This window comes from Elephas maximus, chromosome 13 (assembly GCF_024166365.1).
Source record: "Elephas maximus indicus isolate mEleMax1 chromosome 13, mEleMax1 primary haplotype, whole genome shotgun sequence".
Classification (NCBI taxonomy): Eukaryota; Metazoa; Chordata; class Mammalia; order Proboscidea; family Elephantidae; genus Elephas; species Elephas maximus.
The window spans coordinates 97,192,712-97,215,627 of NC_064831.1; the positions used below are offsets into that span (position 1 = coordinate 97,192,712).

At 44.5% G+C, this 22,916-nt stretch overlaps 1 protein-coding gene across 1 annotated transcript in view; it reads left to right on the forward strand.

Annotated features, from left to right (window-relative positions):
- Positions 1 to 22,108, forward strand: part of CHRNA7 (cholinergic receptor nicotinic alpha 7 subunit) — a 193,415-nt gene extending 171,307 nt beyond the window's left edge. The window contains exons 5-10 of the mRNA XM_049905457.1: positions 5,134 to 5,213; positions 9,699 to 9,866; positions 10,868 to 11,062; positions 12,040 to 12,126; positions 14,725 to 14,834; positions 21,590 to 22,108. Coding sequence (XP_049761414.1) covers positions 5,134 to 5,213; positions 9,699 to 9,866; positions 10,868 to 11,062; positions 12,040 to 12,126; positions 14,725 to 14,834; positions 21,590 to 22,108 — 1,159 coding nt within the window. The remainder of the gene's footprint in view (positions 1 to 5,133; positions 5,214 to 9,698; positions 9,867 to 10,867; positions 11,063 to 12,039; positions 12,127 to 14,724; positions 14,835 to 21,589) is intronic.
- The last annotated feature ends 808 nt before the right edge of the window (positions 22,109 to 22,916 follow it).

Below are 22,916 nucleotides of genomic sequence, written 5' to 3' on the forward strand. Positions count from 1 at the left end.
TTGCTTTTACATTATTTACTTATAAGATCAATTTGTCCATTGGAAAGAACAATAGAAGTACCATAAAGAACATGAAATTTGAATTTTGATTACAATTACAGTGTTAAAATTATATCTGTTTCAATATTTTGTCTTGGTTGAAAAATGTCCCACAGTTGCTACTGATAGCAGTTTTTTTGTTGTTGTTTTGTTTCTTTGTTTTTACCCATTTTCCTTGCAGTCTAAAGAGTCTTCAATGATATTGATCCAAATGCTGGGAAGAAGAGCTGTGGGGTTTTTTTTTTTTTTTTTTTTGAGTTGAAAACATTGACCTAACAGATGATCACAGTCTCTGTTATAAGTGTAAAGACAGATAAGAAGAAACTCAAACTTAAAATAAGCCAAACTACTTATGGTAAAACACGCATCGAAGCACGCTTTCAGTGCTGCTACTGCCAACTCCATAGTGGGGGGGAGGGGCAAGTGCTGAGCTGGGTGTAGACCCTCTGTGCTGTAATCATAGGAACAAACTTGAGGTTTTAAAAGACCAACACAAAAGCTGGAATCTTACTTTGGTAACTCGTTTCCAGAAGGTTCAAGTACATATGCGTTAATGATAAGAGAAGATTTGGTTTAACTTCCTCCCAAAAAGGAATTAACCTGGCCACATAAATGAATACATTGGGTGCAGGACCAGGTGGTATTTCATTCAGTTGTATATGGGGTCGCCATGAGTTGGGGGTCGACTGGATGGCAGCTAAGAACAACAATAGTCTCTGAGGAGTTAATATCTTGTAAACAGACATTTGAGTGTGTTTTGGCTTTTATTACCATTTTAAAAATAAAGGAAAAGAAAACATTGGAAACAAACATTTGCAGAAACCCCAGAGCACCTCCACAGAATATCAGGGTTCCACAGAACCTAGTTTGAAAATCAGGGTACCATGCAGAGTGAATTTATGAAGTGACAAGGAAAGGTCTCTTTTTCAGCTATTTTGTATCCAATTACTGTTTAAAATGTGACTCATTAAGACAGACAGATGCAGACTGCAGTCAAGCAAAGAATCTATACTTTGATCATATCCCTCTCTCTTCTCTATGTATGTTTGGAAGTAAAAGGGATGGATGTGTCCATTTTCATTTCAAAGGGCTGCTCCTTTACCATGACAGCCTGATTTTCCTCCCACCCTCCCTCATTTTATCCTCCCCTCCCTCCTCTACTTTCCTTCCTTCCTCCCTTCCTCCCTCCCTTTTTCCCTTCCCTCCTTCCCTCCTTCCCTCCCTGTATCCTCCCTCCCACCTTGTTTCCAGCTTCATCACCTTATATTTGAACATCATATTTGAACCATTACTTTCCTGTTCTTTGGTTGTCTTCTTCATTATTATTACAACAATTAAAAAAAAAAAAAGTTTTCTTAATCAAATCCTCAATATTTTCCAGTTTGCTATTTCTCATTTCTGTTGCTCTGAATACACTCCATTCTCTCCTCAGAGACTATTAGTATCTTGTTCTAATTTAGACCCAGAACCCTGGTGGCATAGTGAGTGGTTAAGTACTACGGTTGCTAACCTAAAGGTTGGCAGTTTGAGTCCTCCAGGTGCTCCTTGGAAACTCTGTGGGGCAGTTTTACACTGTCCAATAGTGTCGCTATGAGTTGGAATCAACTTGACGGCAACGGGTTTGGTTTTGGTTTGGTTTCTAGGCCAACCGCCCATTTCTCATCCTGGAAATCACTATTATTGCTCCAGAAAAATGAAGGTGAAAGCAGAGAAAGAAGAAAGAAATTCTTGGACTAAACCTGTTTCTTCTTTCATTGTTTTTGCTACCTGAAGTCCATGCCCATGAAAATGTACATGAGGAACAAACTCTGATGCCCAGCATTCTGGAAAACACCATTCTTTGTCTTCATTTTTCAGTGGTTGCTATCAGCTCTGGGACATTTTTTCCTGTTATTTCTTTGATGGCTTTTCTTCCTCTGGCTGTTGTCTCTTGGTGGAGGTTCTGTTCGCTGAGTTCTCCCGGCCTTGACCTCTGTGGCACTCACCGTCTCTGTCTGATACATCACTTCTATGTCCTGGGACAGATCATTGATTTTTATCAGTCAGACCTCCCACCTGTTTTTAAAAATGTATTTCACAGATCGTATTTTTTATTTCCATTGTGCTCTTGATTTTTTTGATGATACTAGAAGTTACTTTTTTTTTAAAGTAATTTTTCATCCTTTGCATTGACTTTCTTTTTGGATTATTTTTTGGTGTCTGCTCTTGATTGTGTCCTTCATTCTGCTTGTTGTCCTATAACATCTTGAGATTTTGAGTTTTCTATCTAGAGAAACTCAGGAATAGAAACCACCACTTGTCTGTCAGCTTCTGGTACTGTGGTGGTTTCCATGTTGGAAGCTGTGCTACCAGTATTTCAAATGCCAACAGGTTTCAGCAGAGTTCCCAGACTAAGACAGGCCAAGAAGAAAGGCTTGGAGAGCTATTTTCTAAAAGCAGCCAATGAAAACCCTATGGATCACAACAGAATGCTGTCTAATACAGCACTAGAAGATGAGCCGCCTAGGTGGAAGGCACTCAGAATGTAACGGAATGAGGTTTCTTGTCCAGTCCTATTAGCTGATGGAAATAAGATGGATGCCACACCACCAGTTGCAAGGGAAACAGGAAGTGGAAATTATTGTTTGCACAAACAAGGAGCAACATGGGGTTTAGCAGCCCAAAGACCAAGTGCTCACTATCTGAGAGGGTTGGGGAACATTTTAATTTCCATTGACATCTGGGGGTTGGGTTTGGTGCCTGGAACTCCCCACTCTTAACCCTCCCATGTCCACATTTGGAGGACCAGATGTTGTTTTTTTTTTTTTTAATTAATTTTTATTAAGCTTCAAGTGAACATTTACCTTTCCAATCAGTCTGTCACATGTAGGTTTACATACATCATAGTCCCTTCTCCCATTTGCTCTCCCCCTATTGAGTCAGCCCTTTCAGTCTCTCGTTTCATGCCAATTTTGCCATCTTCCCTCTCTCTCTATCGTCCCATCCCCCCTCCAGTCAAGAGTTGCCAACACACTCTCCAGTGTCCACCTAATTTAATTGGCTCACTCTTCATCAGCATCTCTCTCCCCCCCGCTGACCAGTCCTTTTCATGCCTGATGAGTTGTCTTTGGGGATGATTCCTGTACTGTGCCATCAGAAGTTCTGGGGAGCATTGTCTCTGGGATTCCTCTAGTCGCATTCATATCATTAGGTATGGTCTTTTTATGAGAATTTGGGGTCTGTTTATCCCATTGGCCTCCTGCTCCCTCAGGAGTTGTCTGTTGTGCTCCCTAGCAGGGCAGACATCGATTGTGGCCGGGCACCAACTAGTTCTTCTGGTCTCAGGATAATGTAGGTCTCTGGTTCATGTGGCCCTTTCTGTCTCTTGGGTTCTTGGTTGTCGTGTGGCCTTGGTGTTCTTCCTTTGCCTTTGCTCCAGGTGGGTTGAGACCAATTGATGTATCTTAGATGGCCGCTTGTTGGCATTTAGGACCCCAGGCGCCACAATTCAAAGTGGAGGACCAGATGTTGAATCATGTCAGTGATGTTCAGGTCCAAGGACAGTTTGAGGACACAGTTCTCCAGGTCTTTGTGTGCACCAAAATTGTGGTTATCGCATGCGTGGAATTCTGGCACCAAATTCAAATTGTGGTTAAGGCCACAGAGTGGATGAGCCAAACAGCAGTTAGAAGCTGTGGCTTGGAGGGCTGCATGGGGGTGGGGGAGGGACCGCAGCGGAGATGGGGGAATATCGGGGGAGGCTTCAAAAATACACAGTGAATGCAGCAATAGACTAGACCATACTAGCAATTGTTTAACGGGCAACATTTTGTTCTGTTGTACATGGGGTCATTGTGAGTTGGAGCAGACTCAATGGCAACTAACAACAGGGACAGAAATAGAAAAGGCTACTGAGGCTCTATGGAAGTGGGCAGAGATTTATGTTAAGGGTGAGTGGACCTGCAGTTACCAGAATGAGGGGAACTTTACTCTGTGGCACTAGTGCCTTGACTGCTCATGTTTCCTTGAGGTAGTTTAGTTTTTATGTAAGTGTAGGGCAGTTTGTTGAAATTTTTGTTTGCTTCCATTTTTTTTTTTTTTCCTCTCTTTATCCAAGTTGTTAACTTCAGACTGCAGGAGGTTCTGTACGTGAGCAGGGCTTGGGGGGAGAAGGGCTGTGGCTGGGGTGCACTTGTCTAAAATGTTTACTTACTTCTGCTGTCCTCTCAGTCCTCTTTCCTGTCATCTAATCATGGAGCTCAGACTGCTAGGGGCATTGCTGGCACCCAGCTCCCTCTGCACTCTGCAGCTTCAGCCTTTTGGATGCATTTATTGAACACCAACCACGTGTTTAGACCCCACTGAAGGAACTGGAACGAAAGCCATGAGCAAAGGGGGCCCAAATCCCTGCCCCATGGAGCTGGCAAGGTGGCTGTGTCCTTCCTACCACCCCTTGCTGTTGTTAGCTGCTATCCAGTCCACCCTGGTCTCATGGTGCCAACATGCACAATGGGACAAAATGATGCCCAATCCTGCACCATCCCCATGATCAGTTGTAGATCAGACCATGTGATCCACAGGCTTTTCATTGGCTGATTTTCAGTAGATTGCCAAGCCTTTCCTCCGAGAACATCTAAGTCTGGAAGCTCTGAAATCTGTTCAGCATCATAGCAACACAGCAGCCTGCCCTGACGGACAGGTGGTGACTGTGCATTGGCTGGGAATTGAACTGGCAAGAATTCTACCACCAGAACCACTGCCCTGATCATACCGCTCCTTATCTCCTAAAAATGTATTCACGTTTCCTATCTGCTGGAGTCTTCCTAATTCCTATTTTGTTAAGAGCTTTCTTTTATATGCACATATGAAAAAAAAATCACAGTTTATATGAATGGGGTGTGTGCATGTGTAGGAAGTTGGCCCCTTCCAAGACATGCTTTGAGAAAATGTCCCAGACCCAGACAGGAGCTTCAATGGGTGCCCTCCGGCTGCTTGCCTCATGCAAACAGGAGTCCCTGCCAAAGCCTCCCCTGCTCCTACCGTGACTGCTCGGTCATGACCTGGAAGCCTTCTGCCTGGTAATGTTGGCTCATGAAATGCTTTTGCTATTTCTAGTGCTGATGAGAGGTTTGATGCCACGTTCCACACCAACGTTTTAGTGAATTCCTCTGGGCATTGTCAGTACCTCCCTCCAGGTAAGACCCATTTTGTCTTGTTCTCCTACATTAAGAACATCTGAGTGAGTTTGGGATGTCAGCCAGCCAGCACTCTAATCCAGGGTGACCTGGATCTGTGCACCTTCTGCCTGTGTCCACCTTCTCTGCTCTGTCCTGCTTTCTCCTCTCTGCCCTCACAGATTTCCTGAATCTGAAATCACCGTCTTCTTCTTTTGTCTTGGAATCACTACTCAAGCTGTCTTTGCCAACAAGTATCATATGTTCTTATTTTCTGCTGTGTGTTCTTTAAAGTTAAAGAATTAAAGGGAGTTTTCCTCATTAGATAATTTCCAACTCTCCTTACAACCTGCAAGCCCCATAGCGAAGCCACTTATTTCTCCATTTCAGTGTTTTTGTTCCTGCTCAAGACAGGTCTCTGGTGGTGATGTTGAGGAGGTGTTGGCGGTGACATGTAGAGCTCATGGTGATCACTGTTGAGAACGCACTAAAGAGCACTCAGCATGTTAGATCCAAGATCAGATTCCTCCAGAGGAGAACTGATTAGTGACTGAATGAGTTTTCTCCTTTTTTCTCGAACAACTCGATTGTTGATCTTCTCCCTAGGATTGATTCTTTTTCCAGGAGCCCATCATTTCGATCAGATTCACCGGGTCCTGGGCTGCTCAAAGAGTAAGAGTCACCCACAGGTGGGACACTGGAGTTTTATGGCCTTGAGGCACATTTGAGGTGGGCTTTAACATATGGATATTAATAAGGTTTGTTTTTCTTTTTCCAGGATGTTCTTTTCCAGGATTATCTCCCCTACTGCACTGCCCCTGCTTTTGAATGAGGCCAGACGAACTGTTTGGTTTGTTTAATTTCCTGCACCCAGGCAATCATGTCCCGCACCCCTCATACACACACACCAAACCAAAAACCAAACCCACCACTGTCAAGTCGATTCCGACTCATAGCAACCCTATAGGACGTAGTAGAACTGCTCCATGGAGTTTCCAAGGAGCACCTGGTAGATTCAAACTGCCAACCTCTTGGTTAGCAGCCATAGCACTGAACCACTACACCACCAGGGTTCCCCCCGCCCCGGCCCCCAGACACGCACATATGTGCACAATCCCTTATCTGATGTTTAAACACTCCCTGGCCCTTTATCCCCAGTCTCAGTGGTGCCACCTACGGGTTCACCTCCCGGCACACAGCAAAGCTGGCTTTGCCTTTGGGGCTTTGTAAGCCCTTCCTCTTTGGCACAGGATAAGCATCCCTAGGCAGGACCTGGCTTCCTCACCTTCGGATGTACCACTGTGAAGCCCTAGGCCCAGACCGGGGTAGATGCTCCGCCTGTCAGTATGTGAATGAGTAATTGAATCAGTCAGTGGCAGATAACCCCAATAATGTGTGTATAGATGGAAGGTTTTCTGTTTTAAAGCACCAGCTTTCTTGCCGCTTCCCTCCCCCAAGCATGCTTTTTCTTCTAACTGGAGGACCACTCTAGACTGGGGCTGGGGGTGAGCCTCTCGTCTCCTGTGTGTTCCTTTCCCCAGGCTTGTAAGTGGCAGCTTCTGTTATGAGGGCTATTTTTGAAAACGATATCAGCAGTCGTCAGTGTAGAAGAATAGGGTGCTGCAGATGGTTCTGAGAGCTGAGGCTATTTTGAGCCTCCAAGAAGAGTGTTCCCTGATGCTGCCGCTGAAGCTGCCCACATGCAGCAGCCCCCCTAGTGCTCCCACCCCCACATTCTCAGCCAGGACCTTACACACTGTGCTGTGGCCTTGGAGTCTCCCTTTCCATCAGGAAAAGCACAGAGCCACTGGTTTGGGGTCATGTAGACCTGGCTTTGGGGTATTGTTCTGCTCTGCTCAGCTAGACATGCCTGGGTGAACAAAAGAGTGTTTGGTGGTGTTAAAAATAATCAAAACTCAAGGAAGCTTTATTCTGAGCATTCTGTATGCATATAGGGAGACCATTCTGATTCCAGAAAAAAAGCAAATGGCTCCAAGTAAGCTAGTTAAAATGAAACTTATAAAGAGAAGAGGGAGAAGAATAGATTAACCTTTCGCTAAACTTAGCATGATTAGTTGAACCCTGGCTCCTGCTTTTACTGAGATCAACTGATACCTGGCCATAAGGTGGTCTCTGGCCCTCCACCCACCTGTGGCCATGATACCTTTTGAAATTTAAATGAAGTAAGCCTGGCTTTGAACAGGAAAGAAAAGGTTAGCAACTTTGGGTAAAAAAGACTGCTGGCAAGATTAATTTTTGGTCAAGAATTATTTTATGGTTAATATTTTTTTCTGGGTAAGGAAAACCTTAAAATCAAAGTAAGATGTGTTATTAATTTTTCTCTTCAATAGTTGCAAGCTTTGAAATAGAGGCACTGGTTATCAAATGACTTTTTTTTTTTTTCCATTGGATGTGTTTAGTTTTTAACTGCTTTGTTGTTGTTAGGTGCTGTGAGTCAATTCTGACTCATAGCAACCTTATATACAACAAAACGAAACACTGCCCGGTCCTGCAACATCCTCACAACCATTATGTTTGAGCCCATTGTTGCAGCCACCATGTCAGTCCATCTTGTTGAGGTTCTTTTTCTCTGACTCTCTACTTTGCCAAGCCTGATGTCTTTCTCCAGGGACTGATCCCTCCTGATAACATGTTCAAAGTACATGAAACCAAATCTCGCCATCCTCACTTCCAAGGAGATGCTGGTTGTATTTCTTCCAAGGCAGACTTGTTCGTTCTTGTTGCAGTCCATGGTATATTCAATATTCTTTGTCAACACCATAATTCAAAGGCATTGAATCTTCTTTGGTCTTCCATATTCGTTGCCCAACTTTCACACACATGTGAGGCAATTGAAAATATCATGATATTTGGTCAGGCACACCTTTAGTCCTCAAAGTGACGTCTTTGCTTTATAACACTTTAAGGGGTTCTTTTGCAGCAGATTACCCAATGCAATACATCTTTTTTTAGCTGCTTTATTGAGGTATAATTTATATATCATACAACTAATCCATTTAAGTGTACAATTCAGTGATTTTTAGTATATTCCCAGAGTTGTGCAACTCTCATCACAATCTAATTTTAGAACATTTCCATCACTCCACAAAGCTCCCTTTTGCCTGTTTGCAGTGAGTTTTGCTCCCACTGCCAGGCCCAGGCTACCACTGATTGGCTTTGCCTAGATAGTCTCCTCTTATGAGCTCATAGAAATGGAATCATACAGTTAAAGAGTCACGTTTTCTAACTTCCAAACAGTGTGGACTTTGGGAGATCTAGCCCACTCATGGGAGGGGGATGTCTGTATGACTTCCAGATTCTTCTGAAGATTTACTATAATGCTCTCAAATTGTACTTAAAGGAACTTGAGACAAGAAGTTTATGATCCTTTCTCAGCTTGGCTGTCATTGGGGACCCATGTTTGCAAAGACAGTCAGCCCTTTCCCCTGTCCTTTACCCCATTCACTCTTTCTTTAATTCAGTAGCAGAAGTTCACAGAGGGCCTGCCCTGCTGCCACTAGCACTGGAGTAGGCTCACTTCCAGTGCCTTCCTTCCAGGTTTTCCTGGGGCAGGGAGGAGCAGGTTGGCATGAATAACTAAAGAGGGCTTGTCTGTTCTCTTGGACCTTCTGGGAAACTCTCTTAAAAGTTGCTCAAGCCTGGAACCCATCTTTTTGGTAGAAATTCTTCCTTGTGTCTAAACAATATGGCTTCATTGTAAACGTATCAGTTCTTGTTCTGTTCTTGACCTAGGATGTAGGTAGTTAAAATTGCCCTGCACATATATTTCTAGACAATCATGTATTTTGTCTATGTTTAACCTAAAGAATATGCTACCCCTTCCCCACCAAATGCACACACACACACGTATCTTCCAGGTTCTATTTCTAACCCCTTCATCGTTTTATTCTCTGTGATTTTCTATGCTCTTTACTTTTGTCTGATTATTTAACATCCAAGGATGCACATGGTAAATGGAACTTTTCAGAGTTGCTAACTCTTTGCACAGAAAGCCCCCAGAACAGTCTTCTTCAATGGAGTGTGTCAGAGTTGTTTGAATTTTAAAAGACAGTGAAGCTTCAGCTGAGCTGACATTCTAGAGATTTTCCAGAAAGGATCAAGCTTATTTGTTCTACGAGGCTTAGCTGCAGCTGGAGGCAAGATACCAGCCCGAAAGCCTCTAGGGTGGCACCCAGGCCAAAGGTGCTTCCACCAGTGCGTCCACTTGGGCCACATCCACATGGCTTCATCTGGAAGGCCGCACTAATGGGCAGAGAGATGTGTGCACAAGCACGCATGCTGGAAGAGAAACACAGAATATCACAAATGATGTGACCTGTAGCTCTCCAGCCTCTTTATCTGACCAGCAGGCTTTAACCCCAATGCTGAATAGGCATTGCATGTTATTAGCTGGGTGTGAGTATGTAGGGTGTGGATGGCCTGCGTTTCAGACTTGCCTCCTTCAGCTTGTGGCTGGTTGTCTGGCCATTTCCATTGCCCTCTCAGGCATATTCAAGAGCTCCTGCTACATTGACGTGCGCTGGTTCCCCTTCGACGTGCAGCAGTGCAAGCTCAAGTTTGGTTCCTGGTCTTACGGAGGTTGGTCCCTGGATTTGCAGATGCAGGAGGCAGACATCAGCAGCTACATCCCGAATGGAGAGTGGGATCTTGTGGGTAAGCCCATGGGCATTAATCAATAGAGGTATTGCCAGCAGATGTTGTTTTTGTTGTTGTTAGGTGCTGTCGATTTGGTTCCGACTCATAGCGACATTATGTACAACAGAATGAAACACTGTCTGGTCCTGCACCATCCTCATAATCATTGTTATGCTTGAGCCCATTGTTGCCAGCAGATACACCAGGCAAAAGGCCTGGGAGGAAACTTCTTTATTCTTGCGCTCTCTTTAAAAAGTTTGGGATTTTTCCCCTTTGCTTTTCACTGTGGCTATTTATTGAACCCTGTAGTATTCCCGATCATTTACTGAGAACTCTAGGATGGAAAACTTAAATAGAAAACCCAGTGCTTTCCATGAGGAAAGTGTGAGTATGGTAAGGACTGGATTTATACAAGTCATTGCTAGTATATTAAAAAAAAAAAAAAAAAGTTGCCATCAAGCCAACTTTGACTCATGGTGACCCTAGGTGTGTTGGAGCAGAACTGTGATCCATAGGGTTTTTAGTGGCTGATTTTTTCAGGATGGCTCTGGGTGGACTCCAACCTCTAGCCTTTTAGTTAGCAGCCAAGCTTGTTACCCACTGACACCATGCAGGGACTCCAGCACTAGTGTAAACATCCCTACGTTATTCCAATCTACCCCATTCCCAAAATCAGGCTGGATAGCATATGTCAATTGGTGACCTATATTTGGTTATTTCCAATAGAAAAATTATAATTAGATTTATAATGATGTAACATTTATGATTTTGTAATAATATATCTTATTTATAGTAATATATTTCCAGTCCTTCAAAAATACTTATCCATTTGCTCAAATACCACTAAAATACACTTAAACAACTCTATAATAATCCAGCAAGGGTATATTTAAGTACTAATTACCCACTTTTTTACCCCATAATGAACTCCACCAGTATGTTTGTGTGTGATGTGCACCTTAAAACAAACATGGTGGTTTTATTAAAACGTGGTCCATTTTCTGCTTGTCTCTATGGAGGAATCCCGGGGAAGAGGAGTGAGAAGTTCTATGACTGCTGCAAAGAGCCATACCCAGATGTCACCTTCACAGTGACCATGAGGCGCAGGACCCTCTACTATGGCCTCAACCTGCTCATCCCCTGTGTGCTCATCTCTGCCTTGGCCCTGTTAGTGTTCCTGCTGCCTGCAGACTCTGGCGAGAAAATCTCCCTGGGTAAGTGCTCAGGGTTTGGTGGGATCCCGAGGCAGGAAGGGTTTTCCGAGAGAGTGAGTCATGGGGTAAGCTTTGTGGGGTTGATTGTGGGCAGCGCAGAGGCAGGCCTAGGCTCTGGTTCAGATGCCCCAGGTCCTCTTGGCACATCACACAGTGGCCTCTTGGCCCAAGGTGTGTGGCTCAGGGCCTGTCTCCATGATACCAAGAATTCTAGGTTTAGGGTCTTTACTGAAGTCAAGACCTGGAGAATACCATTGTGCCACAGGGAACCCCCTTTGGTAGCTGCCTGTAGGATCCTGACTGTGGAGGGTAGGGAGACCCAGTAAGGAACTAGCTCAATCCTGCTTTGAAGGGCCTCCGCTGGTGGTGACTGGCCCCAGTCATTGTGGACAGGGTGCAGTTTAGTTTAATATCAGTGCCTTTACATAATGTAATTAATTATGGTAATGTCATTACAGAGATAAGAAAAGATTTAGGATGATGAGATCGGTTTTCTCAATGAGTTATTAACTATCATATTTAGCATGTGGCAGAATTCATTTTTCAAACCCCATCTCTTGACTAAGGCTCAGAAATGCTAAATGACTCATTCAAGGTCACGTGGCTAGTAAGTAGCAAAGTCAGCTCCTGAAACCAGGTCTTCTGACGAAATAGTTTGGAAACTACTTCTCAATAACATTGTAATAAAGAAAACGGGATATAAGTGTGTTCAGTTAAGCTGTTCATGTTTGTGTTGATTCTTCCAAAGCTCTGGTTCCTAAACTTGTCTCCACCTGGGGCTACTTCATGAACCTGGTGAATGACATGGGCTGTCCCCAGAAAAATGCACGTACCCGTGTGCACACCGGTCATAAACACAGTGTCAGGGACTTCATGGAGTTCCCCGCCTGCAATTCCCCCTGGTTCCTTGAATCTCAGCTTGGGATCCCTACCCTACCATCAGTTTGTCTAAGGAACCGCTGTGCGCTCTGTTTCAGGGATAACGGTTTTACTTTCTCTGACTGTCTTCATGCTGCTTGTGGCTGAGATCATGCCTGCGACGTCCGATTCAGTGCCATTGATTGGTAAGGCATCACCAGGGCTCCTGTCCAAAGACATGTGGTGAAAGCGTGTGCGGAATTCCCAGCAGACACAAGGAGAGCTGCACTGCCTGTTTTCTGCTTTGGGGAGATGACTTTTGTAACCATGCAGAGTGACCCAGCCTCTGCTCACCTACCACTGGCTGTGACAATGGAGGGGTCCAGCTTGTGGTTTGATTTTATGGTGCAGAAATGTCCCTTTCCTCCCATACATCTCCCCTTCTGGCTTGCTATGGAGCCAGAGATTTTACCATTAGAGATTCATTATTTAATCTAGGACATTGTTTTTCTACATGCCCTTTATAAAATGGAAGGAGCATATACTTTAACTCTTAGCCATTGTTTTCCAAGGTACCTAGACTTCTCCTTATAAAGGGGTTTGCAGAAATGCAACACAGGGCAAATATGTTTTGGCCAGGAGAGGTATAAGGTATGACCTCTGCCCAGGGAGGGAAGACAGACAGACAGAGCTTTCCTCTGTGTGGAACCCTGGGGTCCAGCAAATGGTGTTGCTGTGACTAAGGACTTTCCTGGGCTGGAGTGAATGGAAGCATTCAAAGGATGCTCGGTGGTCTACTGGTTAAGATTCAGTACTCTAACCACTGCAGCCTGGCTTCTCTTCCTGGTCAGGGATCCCAGACCTCCAAGCTAGCTGAGCATAGGGTTGAAAAGGAAACAATCTGCCAGTGGATACTGGTTTAATATGAACATTGCCACTCTGCTTGGTGGTGGAAATCAGAAATGAGATAGCAGCCTTTGCTTATGCCTGTTCAGCCAGTGCTATCTGGGCATCTGTCTTCTGTGCTAATCAAGGATGGATGGGAGTGGGGGGGTTGCCCACGGATGTCCCAAGGCTGATGGAACCAAGAGACCCAAGGCCCTCATCGTGGAGCTCCCCAAACCAAACCAAACCCATTTCCATTGAGTCGATTCTTACCCATAGCAACCGTGTAGCACAGAGTAGAACTGCCCATAGGGTTTCTAAGGCTGTAAATCTTTACAGAAGCAGACTGCCACATCTTTCTCCTGAGGAGCAGCTGGCATGTTCAAATCACTGACCTTTTGGTTAGCAGCTGAGTGCTTAACCACTGCACCATGAGGGCTCCTTGTGGAGCTACCTATATGTGTGATATTTTGGCCAGAGAAACTGTTGATAAAAAAAAAATGTTGATACAAAGTGACACCTTTGAAGGTGTCACATTTTTCTTGGTACCATCCAGGCAGTGAGGAACTTGGCATTGGCAGTGACTCCATTTTTCTACTTTCCAACCCATCACTTTCAGTGGAAACTTGCAATAGAACCCACCCTTAGTGGCCTGGTCAGCAGTTGCTGCCTTCACTATTGAACCCCAGGGAAACCTTGGCTGACACATATCCCATATCTAAAAGGAGGGATTGTTCTCAGTCTCAGGGCATCAATCTGCTGCCCTCTGTCAGTGGAGGTGGCCTTGGATCCTTCCATTTGTCACTGTTTTGTCCATGCTCTTCCCCATTCTAGTAGTTCCCAGTGCCCACATCTGGGAGAGCTGCTCACAGATACATACGGTCTCTGTAGGAGGCTGTGAGCTCTTTCCTGGCCAGAGCAGGGGTAGTATTCTCAGCCGAGCATGTAGGCTTTCCACCTGGAGCTCAGCCCCCTTAAAAGGCTAGCTACCAGAGGCTTAATCGTCATAATGTAATTAGTCACCGTAAATAAGGACCACCTCCTCTGGGGGTGCAGTGGTTAAGCCCTTGGCTGCTATCCTAAAGGTTGGCTATTCAAACCCAGACGCTCCCTGGGAAAAAGATATGGTCGTCTGCTTCTGTAAAGGTTCACAGCCTTGGAAACCCTGTGGGGCAGTTGTACTCTGCCCTATAGGGTTTCTATGAGTCAAAATCAACTCATAGGAAATGGAGTTTTTTTTTTTTTTTCTCCTTGTCGACCCATCTAATCTCTAATTCTTACACCAACCCTGCAAGAAAGGGGTTTCTATCCCTGTTCTCCTGGGGAAGATTGTGAGGATGTAACTTGTCCAAGCTCAGAGATGGCCGGTAGTGGACCAGTGTTAAATCTCTTTCCCATGTATGATGTAGCTGGTAAGATATACCCTTGTCTATCTGGCTGAATCTGATATTCTCAGTCTGAAAAGGTTATTACTGCCAGACTTTTCCTGGCTAGACAACCGGCCTCCCCATATGTCCCTGCAGGAGAAGGAGCGAAACTCTTACTTTCCAAGACTCATACCCTAAGGATCAGGTCTGGTAAGACATCCAGGTTCTACCCCAGGTTTACCCTGGTTATACCCAGAGCCCCTCCTTAGCCTGCACTAGTCACAGTGGTGACCACACCCTCACTGCTCAGGTGTTTCCAGTTAGAAGCATTCCGATGTTTTCTCATGGGAACAACCCTATCACAATCCAGGAAGTTCGGGCTCACCAGGTAGGCTTAGGTCTTCCAGGCCTCTGCTGGATGGAAGTCACGCTGGGTTGCTCATGCACCTACATCCTGGGGAGTCAATGGATACAGCTGGAGTCACCTGTCCTGTGAGGTTTGGTGCCGCAAGGCTCCCATTGGGTCTCACCCTATGTGTGTTCTCTCCGCAGCCCAGTATTTTGCCAGCACCATGATCATTGTCGGCCTCTCTGTTGTTGTGACGGTGATCGTGCTGCAGTACCACCACCACGACCCTGATGGGGGCAAGATGCCCAAGTGGGTATGTCCCTGCCCTGCACACAGGCACTGTCTGAGCCTACCTCCCAAGCTCTGTGATTTTGACCACAGCCAAACCAAATGAAAGTGCAGACTGTGGCCAGACGGCATGTCATTATGGTCATGGAGTTTTTGTTTGTTTCACAGATTTTGAAAATAGAATATAATAACATGAAATTAATATCCTTAATTATTGATTTTAAAAATCACCCAGAAACCTAGCATTTCCAAAGAAATAGCTTTATTTTTATGTGAGTTCACCTATCTGCACAGAGTACGTTTCTGGGGAACTTAGCAGCCCATGGCACTTCTGTTTGTTTATTTTAATCTAAACATTCAGGGCAGATTAATCAGTAAGCAAGATACCTATGGCCTTAATTATGTTTACTTACTAATCTGCTGTGCACAATTTCACCTGGGTTTCACCACATATTCCCTGTGTCTATGTCCTCCTGTTTTTTAAAAACGCCAATCATGTAGGATTAGGACTCACCCTACTCCAGTGGGACCTCATGTTAACTAATTAGTTCTGCAAAGAACCCATTTCCAAACAAGGTCACGTTCACAGGTACTGGGGTTAGGACCTCAGCATATCTTTTTGGAGGACACAACTGAATCCACAACACTATCCGTGCATCTACTTGGAATAGGTAATACATTCACATGTTTCAAAAGCTAAAACAAAATTCAGAGCTATATGTAAGGATATCTTGCCCCTGCTCCTGTCCCCACCCTGCTTCCTCCACCACTATGCATAACCACTTATAGTAATTCCTGCTTTTCCTTTCCAGAGTTTATTCAGGCAAACACATGCACACAAAAAAATTATAAACATATCCTATGTCTGAAAAGTATTTTACTGATTTAAAGATAAGAGAAGACATGAAGACACAGAATGATTTTTAATGACCTGGCAGCACTTTACTGCTACAGAAAAATCTTAAGGAAGAGCATAAGCTAATTAGTCAGCTCTCGGCAAAAGGCACGTTAAAATTGGTAGCTGCAAATGAAGAACCTGTTCACCCATTTCGTGATATGCCACACTGCATTTGTCTTTCTTTGTGTACTTGAGGCCTAAACAACCTCCCAGGGACTTTTATTGTTATGACCTGTTGTTATGAAGAAGGCACTGTTGGATGCAGCAGTGTTATGTGACATTTGCACAGCCAGAAACAAGACAGTAACCAACAGAAGAGGTCATGAGCAGTTTGATAAGTGCCAAGAGGATAATCTCATCTTTTGAGATGCTTTAGCCTTGAAAGCTAAAGATTCAGGCCATAGAATTCAAAATAAGTTTGGCAGTATGGATCATCTTAGCTTGTGATGTGCTCCAGGAGGTGTGTAGATCCCACGTGGGAGGAGAGACGTCAGGTTCGTGCTCAGCTGTCCTCTGCTCAACTCCTGTGGGTTCTGTCTCACTTGGTGCTGGGGTGTGGTCCCTCAGACATTCTTGTGTTCTGGCCCAGGTTTTCCCGGACCATCTGCGTGCGGGTTGGGCTAAAATCATAGGAGTTTTGAAGAGAACCTTGTAGAGACCCTTTTATAGATGACATTGTGGAAGTCTAAACACATTGTCTTAACCACTTCCTCTCTGTCTTAGTTGCCTAGTGCTGCCACATAAATGCCACAAGTGTGTGGCTTTAAAGAACAGAAATGTATTTTCTCACAGTTAAAGAGGATAGAAGTCCAAATTGAGGGCTTGGCCCTAGGTGATGTTCCTTCTTTGTCTGTTTCAACTTCTAGCAGCTGTGCCAATCTTTGGCTTTCCTGGTCTTGTAGCTGCCTCTTCCATTTGTCTTCAAATGGTGTCATCGCCCTGTGTGTCTGTTCTGCTCTTTTTATAACTGTACACAGGTACAGGGGCAAGAATTGCAACATATTATTTTGAGGGGACACAATTCAATCCATAATGCTCACTGTGTGATCTTAAGGCAACACATTAACCTCTTCGAGCCTCCTTGTCTGTAAAATGAGGGAATTACACCCTCTTTACAGAGCCCTGGAAGGACTGACTGAGGTGCATGAGCCATGTGCCCTGTGTGGGCCAAACTTGACCTCGGATTCACAGGAGCTCTGGTCCCTGCACCTCCAGGAGTCGACTGACTGATCTTCCCAGGCTCCAGAGGTTTGTCCATGAGGTTGGACAGGATATATAGAGTGCTACCTGCTGTGTAGAGCCTCCTACAGAAGAAAGGGTTATCTTTCCAGCTGCGATGAAACTCATCTTGTATTGTCTCTCTTTTCTTGGCTGTCTCCAGAGCTGTTGACTGTACTTATCTTTGATAAGATGTCATAAAAATGAGTACTAAGAAAGAAAGTGCTGCCAACCTGAACTTCACACCCTCCTCTCTGTACTTACAGATGGAAAATACCTCTGTGTTACTGATGGGATTTGCCTGTATTCATAAAACAAAATTAAAATGAAATGAGTGTCTGGATAATTTCAGAGAAAGAGCCCACTTTTCAAGAACATGTCTAGAAGATATGGCTTGCAAAAATGTTTTTTGACTTGGATCACTGTGTCCAATTTCTTTCTTTTTTCCAACAGAGGCAAAAACAGCGTATACCTCACAGTTAAATCTCCCCACTCCTTCCCTGCATGTAGGTACTTAGTATTTATAAAATACTCTAAACCAGCAGTCAGCAAACGATAGCTCTCTGGCCAAATCCAGCCCACTAATTATTTTCATGAATAAAAGTTTATTGGAACACAGCTAAACCTACTCATTTACATACTGTCTGCAGCTACTTTTGCACTACAACTGCAGAGATGAGTTGTAGTGCAAAAGCAACAATTGCAACAGAGAACTTATGGCCCACAAAGCCTAAAATATTTACTGTCTAGCCCTTTACACAAAGTTTGCTGACCCCTGCTTTAGACTTTCCAGTGTACTTCCCCAAACATCATTTATTCATTGTTCATTTCAGCCTCATGAGTTAGGTTAAAACCAAACCAAGCCAAACCCACTGCCATCGAGTGAATTCCGACTCATAGCGACCCTATAGGACAGAATAGAACTACCCCATTGTCTCTAGGAACTCCGGGTTCTGCTTGGCAAAACTGTCCAGGGCCAAAAAGACAGAGACTGAGTTAGGGAGAACGAAGGCAACTTTATTGGCTGGCCAAGCAAGGAGACAGTGGGGGCTGCATACTATCCAAGACTGCCTCACAGGCAGCTTGTTGAGGCAGGATCAGTTTGAGAATACAAAATGGTGCATGTGCAGGCACGGAGCATTTTAGAATGAGTAAGTCTTTTATAAGGCCTGTGTTCAATCCCCTGCACAGGAGGAAGTTAGCCATTTTTGTTCATTAGCATGTTAGCTTTCCCTCCACCCAGAGGTGGAGAATTCATCATGCATGGGCGGTTAATGAGCTAAAGGTTATCTGGAGTGCCAAGATGGGGGACAGGACCAGTTTCAGTCAGCCCGTAGCTGTTTCTTTTCAAGGAGGTTCTGAGAAGGAAAAGAAAGAACTCCAGGAAGTGGTGGGGTGAGGGACTGTCTTGAGGCTAAGGATAGATGGCTCTGTGGTTCCAGCCCTGTCTTACCATAGCATTTCTGAGGCTATAAATAAATATTTACTGAAGCAGATTGCCACATTTTTCTCCCATGGAGCAGCTACTGGGTTTGAACCGCCAACCTTTTGGTTAGTAACCAAGCACTTTAACCACTCTGCCACCAGGGCTCCCTTTTGAGTTAGGTTAGATGTTCCTAAAGTCTTTTGGCTCATGGTACTGTTAGCATCTCAGGAATTATCTTTTTTTCAAGAACTCCTAGGTCAAAAGAAAAACAGCTTTGTTTATTAAGTAGGCCAAAGCCCTAACAACTCAGTGCCTGTAGGGCACAGCACAGCCTCTCAAATTTTGAGGTCAGATTTGAGAACCTGCCCCATTTTCCCTTCCACATATGCTTTCTTGGTACTTGGTTTTTATCAGGACAACTGTAAAAACCTGTTCTGCAAAGAAAAGGGTTGGAGCAATCTAGGTTGAAACTGAACTACTTCAGGCTATTTCAAGTGGAGTCCAAGGGATGTCTCAGGGTTCCCCTTTTGTAAGTTTGCTGTGGCACTCTGAGGCACCTCACTCACAGTTTGGGAACCAGGGAGTTAGGTATTGCCAATCGCTGGGTACAGATGAGGAAGAATCAGAGAGGGAATCCATGTTCACACAGCCCAAGGGGTCCAAATCAAAACAGGCTTCTCTGAGATTGCAGTGTGCTTGTTGCCACCAACTGGGTTGTGGGCTCATGGAGGAAAATTCAATTCATTCCCAGGGTGATTTTCTGTACTTGTTTTATTCTTAGCGTACATTGATTCAAAGTTGTAAACAGTTGGCATTCCTTTCTGTGTACAATCAGGTGGGGAGGCAATAGAGCTGTCACCCCTGTGATAAGTGAAACAGATCTAGTATTGTGGGATCATCTTCCCCCTTCCCTTGGTCTCCTAGTGTCCTAGGGTAAAATCACCACATTATACTACAGCAAAAAGGAAGGTTTTATTCGGCATATGTTCAAAAGAGGCAAAAGTGGGAAAAGTGACAAGCATGCTGCCGGAGCCATGTCTGTCTGAATCCAAGGAATGTTACAGAATCATCAGTATATATTAACATTATAAATGGGTAAAATCATTAGAACCTTCACCTTTTTCACAGATTGGCTAGAAACTGCCAAATCACTGTGATTCTACATTTTGAATTGTATTAATAATCATTGGTACAGATTTCAGGAACTACAGTCAGGGGGGTCTTCATTGGTCAACAAATCTTACTACTTACTAAAAGGTAACAGAAAAAGATAAAAGTGGAAAGTAAGTGGATCTTTTGTGCTCTGTTTGATTACTTTATATAAAAGATTTCCTAAAAGGTGTTTTCCAGGTTTGTCCTAGCTCAGGTCCCAGCTGATGTGTCCTTGTGAGTCCAGCTCCACCTGGGTCGTGTTCTTCATACTCAAGAACAGGGAATAATGGCTCCAATGTTATCTCCTATATCACTGGTGCTGCTGTAACAGAAATACCAGAAGCAGGTGTCTTTACAGAATCAACAATTATTTTCCCACAGCTCTGGAAGCTAAAAGTCCAAATCAGGGTCACAGCTCATTCTCTCCTTGTCGGTAGCTCCTGGCATCCTTGGCTTATAGGCAGTTCTAACATGGTATTTGTCTTCCCTGTGTGTGTCTGTGTCTGTGTCTAATCTGCTGTTTTTATAACTCAGAAGCCATTGGGTTTAGGACACACCCTACAGTGATATGGCTGCTTTAACATAAAAAAGAAAATACTATTTCCAAATAGGATCACATCCAGAGGATGTTGTTGTTGTTGTTTTTAGGTGCCATTGAGTGGGTTCCAACTCACAGTGACCCTATGTACAACAGAACAAGACACTGCCCAATCCTGAGTCATATCCATAGTGACCCTATGTACAGCAGAACGAAATACTCCCAAGGCCATCCTCACAATCGTTGATATGCTTGAGCTCATCGTTGCAGCCACTGTGTGAATCCATCTTGTTTAGGGTCTTCCTCTCTTTCACTGAGGCTTTATTTACCAAGCATGATGGCTTTCTCTAGGGACTGGTCCCTCCTAATACCATGTCCGAAATACATGAGACTAAGTCTCCTCATCTTCATTTCTAAGGTACATTCTGGTTGTACTTCCAAGACAGATTTGTTCATTTTTCTGGCAGTCCATTGCACATCAAATACCATAATTCAGAGGCATCAATTCTTCTTTGGTCTTTATTCATTGTCCAGCTTTCGCATGCATATGAAGCAATTGAAAATAACATGGCTTGGGTCAGGCACGCTTTAGCCCTCAAAGTGACATCTTTGCCTTTCAACTCTTTAAGGAGGTCTTTTGCAGCAGATTTGCCCAATGCAATATGTTGTTTGATTTCTTGACTGCTGCTTCCATGGCTGTTGATTGTGGATCCAAGTAAAATGAAATCCTTGACAACCTCAGTCTTTTCTCCGTTTATCATGATGTTGCTTGTTTGTCCAGTTGTGAGGATTTTTGTTTTCTTTATGTTGAGGTGTAATCCATTTTGAAGGCTGTGGTCTTTGATCTTCATTAGTAAGTGCTTCAAGTCCTCTTACTTTTAGCAAGCAGAGTTGTGTCATCTGCATAATGCAGGTTGTTAATGAATCTTCCTCCAATCCTGATGCCTTGTTCTTCTTCATATAGTCCAGCTTCTCAGATTCCTTACTCAACATACAGATGGAATAAGTATGATGAAAGGGTACAATTCTGACACACGCCTTTCCTGATTTTAAAACACGTAATATCCCCTCGTCCTGTTCCAGTGACTGCCTCTTAGTCTATGTTCAGGTTCCTCATGAGCACAATTAAGTATTCTAGAATTCCCATTCTTTACAGTGTTATCTATGATTTGTCATGATCCACACAGCCGAATGCCTTTGCATAGTAGTGAAACACAGGTAAACATCTTTCTGGTATTCTCTGGTTTCAGCCAAGATCCATCTGACATCAGCAACGATATCCCTAATTATATGTCCTCTTCTGAATTCACCTTGAATTTCTGGCAGGTCCCTGTGGATGCACAGCTGCAACCACTCTTGAATTACCTTTAGCAAAATTGTACTTGCTTGTGATATTAGTGAATAGGGGCTATAATTCCAGCACATATTTTGGGGGAACACAATTCAATCTATGGCACCCCCATTGGGAGGTGTGCTTCTCCCACGTGGCTGTTGGGATCAACTAATGCTCACTTCTGGACCGCTTCTAATTCTCTGTTGTTTCTGCAGACCAGAGTCATCCTCCTGAACTGGTGTGCCTGGTTCCTGCGCATGAAAAGGCCAGGGGAGGACAAGGTGCGTCCCGCCTGCCAGCACAAGCAGCGCCGCTGCAGCCTGGCCAGTGTGGAGATGAATGCCATGGCTGGGCCACCCACCAGCAATGGGAACCTACTCTACCTTGGCTTCCGTGGCCTGGACACCGTGCACTGTGCCCCAACACCTGACTCTGGGGTCGTGTGTGGCCGCATGGCCTGCTCGCCCACACATGATGGGCACCTCCTACATGGTGGGCAGCCTGCAGAGGGCGACCCGGACCTGGCCAAGATCCTGGAGGAGGTCCGCTACATCGCCAACCGCTTCCGGTGCCAGGATGAGAGTGAGGCCATCTGCAGCGAATGGAAGTTTGCAGCCTGTGTGGTCGACCGCCTTTGCCTCATGGCCTTCTCCATCTTCACCATCATCTGCACCATCGGCATCCTGATGTCAGCTCCCAACTTCGTCGAGGCCGTGTCCAAAGATTTTGCTTAGCTGGTCCTGTACTTGGATAGGAGATTTCTTGGGCTTCGCGAGCCTTCGGGGTGCTAGTTGCACAGCAGGATTAAGCCCACACTTGACCACTCACATGTACTTTTATTGCTGCTTATTGATCACATTGGTTACAGTTTTGTTGTTACTTTTGGTAATAGAATCTTAGAAAATTTTTGTTCAGTCCTCTCAGATGGGCTAATTGATACCCGAAGTGTCATTGGGCCACTGAGAGGTCATTTGTCCATCCCCCAACTTCTGGTGGGACCTTCAGGGGTTCCGGGTAGCTAATGCCTGCCAGGGAGGCTTGTGCCTTGGTTTTGCATGCCTGCATGTCATGTGTCATAAAGGCCTACGTGAGGATTCAAAATATGTTTTTGCCTGTCTACAAACCTAGGTTGAAAATAATAAACAGCCAGACTCACTAAATCCATTCATATGATTGACTTGTGAAAGGAACAACAGGGAATACAACAGCAACTATAACAAGAAACCCCCAAACTAAAAAGCCGTCTTCTGTTTTTTCTGCAATTCCACTTCTTTCACCCTCTACCAAAGATATTTTGTAGAGAGAAACAGTTCTACATTAAAAACAAGCAAAAAATGCATAGTGAATGAGTCTCGTAAACAATGTTGTTACCAGCCTGACTAATTACTGCACACCTACCCTACTGGGGGGTTTACCCTCTCGGGGAGGGATCCAGGTTTGTGCAGATTCCCCCGAGTCAGATGCTTCTCTGGATGCCAGATGAGCCCCGTGCTTTTGTGCTCCCCTCGGACACTAGGAAGTTGCATGAGGCTGCTCTATTCT